The 8,062-nt window shown below is 35.4% G+C and overlaps 1 protein-coding gene across 1 annotated transcript; it reads right to left on the minus strand.

Moving 5' to 3' along the window:
* Window positions 1-647: 647 nt before the first annotated feature.
* LOC108985545 lies at window positions 648-2,567 on the minus strand. Its single transcript, XM_018957887.1, has 2 exons — window positions 1,229-2,567; window positions 648-1,156 (listed from the first exon to the last, which is right to left on the minus strand). Exons 1-2 carry the CDS (start codon window positions 2,565-2,567, stop codon window positions 648-650), a joined length of 1,848 nt encoding a protein of 615 aa, XP_018813432.1.
* Window positions 2,568-8,062: the final 5,495 nt, after the last annotated feature.

Below are 8,062 nucleotides of genomic sequence, written 5' to 3' on the forward strand. Positions count from 1 at the left end.
GACCATACAAAGGCATTCTTCCTTAAGAGATTAGTTAATGGAGCTGCAATAGCTCCATAGTTTTTCACAAACTTCCGGTAGTATCCCGTAAGACCCAAAAATCCTCGTAAGGCCTTTAAATTTCTGGGTAGTGGCCATTGTTGCATTGCTGATATTTTATGGGGATCAGCTTTGACTCCTTCTCTAGAAATTAGATGACCTAGATATTCCACTTCATGGCAGCCAAACACACACTTAGACTCCCTTGCATAAAGCTGATGGGATCTGAAAGTGTTTAAAACCACTTGCAAATGGTTCACATGATCTTTCAAAGACTTGCTATAAATTAATATATCATCAAAAAAGACTAGAACAAACTTTCGCAAATAAGGTTTAAAAATTTCATTCATCAACCCCTGGAAAGTAGATGGTGCATTAGTAAGCCCAAAAGGCATCACCATAAATTCATAGTGTCCCTCATGTGTTCTAAAAGCAGTTTTTTGTATATCCCCCTCATGCATTCTAATTTGATGATAACAAGAACGCAAATCCAGTTTTGAAAAAATTTCAGCTTCATGGAGTTCATCAAGTAACTCATCAATGTTAGGAATCGGGTACTTATCTTTTATTGTGTCCTTGTTGAGTGCACGGTAGTCCACACACATCCTTCAACTCCCATCCGCCTTTCGAACCAGTAAAACAGGGGAAGAGTATGGGCTTTGGCTTCCTCTAATAATTCCACTCTTAAGCATCTCCGCCACCAACTTTTCTATTTCTGTTTTTTGATAATATGGGTACCTGTAAGGCCTTACACAAGTCGGTTTTGCTCCTTCTAACATCTCAATTTTATAGTCATGACTCCGGGAAGGAGGCAAGCCATTTGGTTCAGCAAAAACATCTTCAAATTTCTGAATAACCTGTTCCAGCATTGGTTCCTTGTGTTCCCGGATCTTCATCACAGATTCACCTATTAATTGCAACCAGATTCCTTTGACAGAACCTTTCTGTAAATTAGGAACATCTTCCACTACTTCCAAGGCTTCGCTTGGAGGTTGTAAACCCTGTAGTTGCACTTTATTACCCCTGAAATCAAACTGCATAGTGAGGTCAGAAAAATTCCATACGATTGATCCTAAACCTTGCAACCAATCTACTCCCAACACCACATCACAGCTTCCTAGAGTTAATAAATATAGATTAGACATAGTCTTTAAACTCTATAACTGAATAGGAACTGCCCTACAGTAACCTTGGCAAGGAAGGCTATCCCCATTAGCCACTTTAACTGTCAATTGGCTTTTCCCCACTGATAGTTTGGATTTCCTTGCTACATATGGATCCACAAAGCTGTGCGTGCTCCCTGTGTCAATAAGGATCAGAACTTTCTGTTGATCAATAAAACCTTCTACCCTCATCGTCTTAGGTGATAATGAACCAGCCATGGCATGTAAGGAAATGCCAACTAGTTCCCCCATCTCCATATTTCCTTCCTCCATCTCCTTTGGCTCCATAATGGCCAAGTTCCCCTCCTCAACTTCTATTTCTTCCTTCTCACTCAATTCGATCCCTTCCAATAAAAACAACTTGGGCTTATTACATTTGTGACCTATGTGGAATTTCTCATCACAATAGTAACATAAACCCTTCTCCCTTCTTTCTTGCATTTGAATTGGGGTAATTCTTTTTATGGGCATCATTGGCTTTCTGTTTGGGTTGTAAGGAGCTTGTGGGATTCTGTTTTCAGGTCTAGTGGTTGGTGCTGGTAATCTGAAAACTGGTGGGGCTGGTGGAATTTTTGGCAGATTATTATGAGTGGGTAAAAATGGGTTTTGGGTTCTGTTTGGGGCTGTCCTGCTTCTTCTAGCTACCTCCTCCTCTTGTAACTTTGCTAACCCAAATGCAGCTGAAATAGTATTTGGCTTAAACATAGTCACCATAATTTTAAGATCATCCCTTAGACCACTAATAAAGGTACTAATACGAAATTCCTCCGTAAGTCCTTTAATTTTATTTGATAAAATCTTAAACTCAGTTTGGTATTCTTCTACTGTAGAGGTTTGTCTCAGCTTTGTAAAAGCCCCAATTGGATCCTCAAATATTGAAGGTCCAAACCTCACCCTAAGTACTGTAGTAAACTCCTCCCAATTTCCCAAAGTACCTGAATCCCTTAGCCAAGAAAACCAAGACAAGGCTTTGCCTTCCATGTGGAAGAAGGCAATCTGAATTTTTTGGTCTTCAGGTGTATTGAAATATTCAAAAAACTGTTCAGCCTTAAGAATCCATTCCATAGGTTCTAACCCATCAAATTTAGGAAAATCTAATCTTAGAGACCTAGCATGTATTCCTCTAGTTCTTTCAAATAATGGATTATTAAACTGACCTTTAGCATTAGATGGCCCCACTCCTGAGTTCTGATTAGTAATCCGTAGAGCTAATTGGTCATAGCTTGCTGCCAAGTTGTTAAGCTGCTGTAACACTGCTTCTAGCATGCCTTTTTGTTTGGTTTGTTCTTCCCGCAGGTACCCTGCTTCAGTTGAGAGCAAAGTTACTGCTTCAGATAATTGAGCTTGGCGTGTACCCTCAGCCATGGTGCAGGAACGCGGCTGCTGATACCACTGTTATGTATGGAGTTATAATTGATGTTTGTAATTCTGGAAATTTGTAGGCTATTCGAGGTGCCTGGCCTCCACTATTGTAAACACAATATATCTGGAAAATTCATAGTTTCATGCATTGATAACAGTCATATAAATAGCATTTTACATGACTTAAACAGATATGAAAACTAACCAAAACAAATCCCAACTGACCCACTAAACCACGGACTCAAAACAGGAACAACTTCAACTGAATGGAATAATTCAACAACAGAAAATAAATCTGGTACCCCACACCTCAACGTGGCTCATCAACGTGGTGGCCTGTGACTCATGATACTGGACTTAACTAACAACAACCAAATAAACAAACAAATTAATACTAAGTCCGCAAGCCCACAATAGGCCCGTAAGCCGAAGACCCGGCCCATGCCCCCTTTCAGACAACCAACCCTAAATTAGGGTTCCATCTCTTTTGGTCGACATAACAAAATAACTGACGTATTTGCTAAAATCGTAATTTTGATATGGCACTGAAAAAGGTGCTTCAAAATCAAGGTGGAATTGCATTTGATATGGCACTGACTGAAAAACTAACCATCTAAAAGCGGAGTTCCAACTCTCTTGCATGGCATTCCTACCAAAAAAATTGGAAATATATTTGAGATGGCACAAAGTGAAACGACATCGAGTGAAAATCCATTAACTCTTTATACTCCCTCATTTCATTTTCAACCCTTTCCTATTTTCAACCCCAGTTTGTTTAAGTATATCTCCTTTACATCCGAAGGTTCTCAAAAGTTCGTGCGGCTGATTTGTAAAACTGAATGGTAGGTTTTTTCCAGATTCATTAGTTACTCTAGTCTTTGTCTCAGATGATTTGTTTCATGGTGATCGTTTTCATGCATTTATTCGTGATTTGATTAATTTGCTTATATTAAGTTAAACTAATGATCTTTATCTAATGCATTAAGTTCACTTTTGAGTTTGTGACCATTTCTATTTTTCAGTAAAATTAACAATAGAAAATGCTAGACTAGCACGTCATAGAAGATGAATGATTATAAATGATATAAGGAATGGAGCAAGAATGCATCGTGGTGATGAACAAAGTAGTGACAGTATAAATGATGACATAGTTGTTCGATATAGCAGACAAATGATAAATGGATGATATAGGAAGTGGAGCAATATTGTGTGTTGATGGTGAATGAAGTAGAGATAGTACAACTAATGAACTTCCTTTTTTTTCCAATAGGATTAATAGTAATGATGTTTTTTGGTTTTGTTTTCTACGTTCTAGGAAAATATACAGAGGCTTGAAATTTTGGTCCTCTATCTTATGAATGTGAGTTTGTGGAGCAATATTATGGTATAAAGAGATAACTCAAAAATCAAAGATGCCTATTCAACCGAGATTTTCTCATTGTTGTATGAAGGGTCAAGTTGTGTTACCTTTACTTTAGAAGCCACCTTCCATCTTAGAAGAACTGTTAAGTCCTTTGGATATGTAACGTTACAAAAGATTTAAGACACAAATACGAAGTTATAATGCCGTTCTTGCTATGACTTCAACGGGTGGAAATGTAGACAAGAATATCAATGATGGAGACAATCTTTACATCTTTCGAATTAATGGTCAAAATCATCATAAAATTGAAACCCTACATCCAATAGATGGTTCTAATCCTCAATTTGCACAGTTATACTTCTATGACACTGAGAATGTGGTACAAAATTGAATGAATGTATTGAATCACAACACCTCTAATAAAAATATTGAATAATCAATTCTTACTACATTGGTCCAATTGCTTAATGAAACGAATGGATCGGTGAAAGTTCTTCATATGGTAAGGGACCATTTCTCAGAGGATGATATTCATCAAATGAGATTACATCTTATTAGTTCAAGAACAACAGATGGAAGAGAACATAATTTGCCCAACTATTCTGAGATTGCTGCAATTATTATTGGTGATATTAGTATTGAGGATGCTCATCGGAATATTGTTATAAAATATAAAAAAGGTGAATTGAAAAGGATTAATAAGTTAGATTCTTCATATATGGCATTATAGTATTCGTTGTCTGAGCTAATTGGGTCAGCAACTCTTATTGTTTGGGTGTCAAATGTTCTATCTCAATCATTGCTTCATCTAATTCCTGAGAGTTGTTATTTGATTTTACATGAGAAGAGGATGATGATGTTGAAGATGGCTTCACGCAACGTCTTAAGCCCCTCAAATCTCCAAAACATGGTTCAAGAACTTGAAAAAAGATCTAAGCATTGTTGATAGATGATTCATCAGATGAATCCGCAACTGTTTCCTTAAGTGATATCATCTTGTCCTATATAAAAAAAATTAAAGTTAGCATAAGTAACAAAAATATTATTAGAAAATTAAAATAAAAAATTTAAGCTTACATAATTTACTTCTGCTTCAGGACTGGCCCAAACACCATCACGATTTTTATGTTCTTTAGCATACAATTGAGTCAAATTATAGTTAGTAAGATTTTTTCATCCTAAAAAAGGAAATCTATATTATAACTTAAATCAGAAAAACATATATGTTAATATTTAATGGGGACTAGTATAACGTTACAAATTTTTTAGATAATCGATGAAAAGATCGAGAACCCACATGATGGTGCATCATTAAATTTGCTTTATTTGCTTTGTTCACAGTACTCCATTACTGAAAAAAAACACACTTTAATTGTCTATTTGTTTAATACATCTATCATATACTATAAAAAAAAATAGCAGTGAAATTACTTGATATGCAGGATATTCAAACATATCACAAACCTTTTCTCATTCATTTAATGGCATTGCTTGAAATAGATTTTGACGCACCTCCTGTTGCAGTATTGAACTTTTGATAGTGTGCATGGCATCCACCTTTATACCTCCGACATGCATTAGACAGTTGCTCCTCAACCGTTAGTCGATCCTCTAGCTGGTTAAAATTAAGTTCAAACTCATCTTTCAAAAAATTATAAACAATTAGTATAAATACAAACTAATTATAAATTAATGTGTTATACTTAATTTTTTGCTAAGTAACTTATTATCAGGCAACGATTTTTTATGTGCTCTTTCACATCTTAGGAAACTTTAGCCCAGAAGGATGTAGCCATCGGTGCATATATGCGAGTAAGAGTACCAACATAAGAAGCAAGCCAAGCTGTCGAATCCCCAGAGCAATTGATGTGATCATAAAAAATATCAATTTTAAGTTTTTCCTCTTTTCTTACTTTCTCTATGCAGACACCCCTTGTAGTGCCTTGACCTCAGCGCTAGCTTACAACAACTATATATACAGTAATTAAAGAACATATTTTAATTAAATTATTTTATCTTGAAAATGGATATTACTTAAATCGAGTAATAAATGTGGTGTTTAATTTGGTAAAATACCTTGTTCTGAGTCTGGTGATGTTGATCCACCATTCATGGCATGTGAACAAATTGGAGAGTCAGTAATAGATGGAGATGGCACAAAAGTTGTTTTGCGTTAGAGACATATATATTTGAAACAGAAATAAATTATTATTTTAAAAAATGTTACGGATATTTATAACAATGATAATTACACAAATATTAATTTCATTCACTATCAGTTTTACTGGACCAGTTGCCCTCATCCTCACTAGACACTTCAGTTGACTCATGTTCTTTTGACATTCCACCCTTAATTACTTCTGGTTGAATATCTTCTCTACGTAATGGGACTAACAAATAGATTGATGCATTATTCGTTTTCATGATATACTTCTTCATTTATTGGACTATCAAATTCTTCATATTGTTTGTCTGCCTCTGGAATGTAATCATATACATTTCTTAATACAAACTTCTGTACTACTCGCCATGATTTTCCGTACTCCCAATCATCTAAATAAAAAATTTGATTTTCTTGGCAAGCATGAACGAAAGAATTATCCTCACATAATGTGAACGATGTAGTGACACTCACAAAATATTCATCGTTACGCACTCACAATCTAACACTTGAGACAACCCAAAAATTACATTTAAACAACCAGACCATATATTCTTCACGTACTTTAATGCTATGATATATTCGACAACTCTGTAGAAGTTAATATTATCCTCCCCATGACTTCATTCAACTACAACCCCACAATTTTGAGTTTTTCTATATTGTTATCTGTCAGCTATGTGAAATCTATATCCCTGCACTAAACATCCTGAGTATTGAAAGGCTGACTTGGATGGATCACGTGCTAGAGCATACAGTTCTGGTGAAATTTCTTCTGAATTATCACTATATATCGATACAACCTACATCAACAAATATTATTCTAGTTATATCAATTTTTGGTAACGAAACATCTATTTTAATGGTATGAAGTTCGCAAATAATAAGATATTTTTTTAGTAATATCGTATGTTCAAACCACGAGGCGAATTCCTCTTTATGCTTCTTTTCTACGTTAGTTACCCCATCCGGGCGAAGTAGATGTATATGTTCGCTGCACATGTGCAAGTTATATTATATTCCATGAATTTTAATTTATATTGATATGCAGATTCATCACTAACTCTAAGTAGTTGTCAATCTCTGTGCAGTTATTCAAGATATACTATTGAGCTCTATCAAACTCTCATCGACATAGGTCATTGCTCCATTGTGGGCCTATAAGACGTACGGTTTGAGAAAATACAAAAAAATTATTATGAGACTCTCATTTGTCCAACTTCATTATTTTGGTCCAATCTCGTAAATCTGGTATTAATCCCACGAAAATACATTTAACAAAATGTATGTCATTCATTATCAATTTATGACTCTATAATGGAACCTTCTGGATGAGCCTTATTCCCAACAGATCACTTAAGTTTTTTTAAAAATCATTCAATAGGATAAATCCATTTATACTGAACGTGGCTAGCGACTAAAGCCTTACGAGGTATGTGCATAGCCAAATGAACCATTACATCAAAGAATGAACGTGGGTACAAACTCTCTAATTTACACAATATCACTGCAATGTCAACTTCCATTTTAACTAATGCATAAACTTTTAACGTTCTACTGTAAGTGTCCCTGAAAAAATCCCCCTAACACTGTCAGAGCTGTATGAACATCTTATATAAGCTTTCCACGCCACCAACTGGAAACAAACGCTGCAAAAATACATAACAGTCGTGACTTTTAAGACCAGTTATCTTCCAATCATGAGTTCGCACATATCTTGACATGTTCAAAGTATAGCCATCGGGTAATTTGATTGTCATGAACCAATCACAAAATTTCTTTCTCTTATCATTTCAGAGTGTATACCATCCATGAGGCATATAAGTTGACAACCCATTATCTTGCAAATGCAACTCCTGTCTTATCCCAAACTCCTTTAAATCTTTACGAGAGTTGGTTGTAACTTTTTTCTTCCCTTCTATTGACATTAGAGTGCCCAATATATTCTCGCATATATTTTTCTAAATATGCATA

This window comes from Juglans regia, chromosome 8 (genome assembly GCF_001411555.2).
Source record: "Juglans regia cultivar Chandler chromosome 8, Walnut 2.0, whole genome shotgun sequence".
Classification (NCBI taxonomy): domain Eukaryota; kingdom Viridiplantae; phylum Streptophyta; class Magnoliopsida; order Fagales; family Juglandaceae; genus Juglans; species Juglans regia.

Excerpts from the sequence above, each read along its gene's own strand:
- LOC108985545 (XM_018957887.1), bottom strand. The coding sequence starts at position 2,567 with ATGGCTGAGGGTACACGCCAAGCTCAATTATCTGAAGCAGTAACTTTG. Across the intron at positions 1,157-1,228 it reads GGATAGCCTTCCTTGCCAAG|GAAGCTGTGATGTGGTGTTG; the intron begins GTTACTGTAGGG and ends TATTAACTCTAG.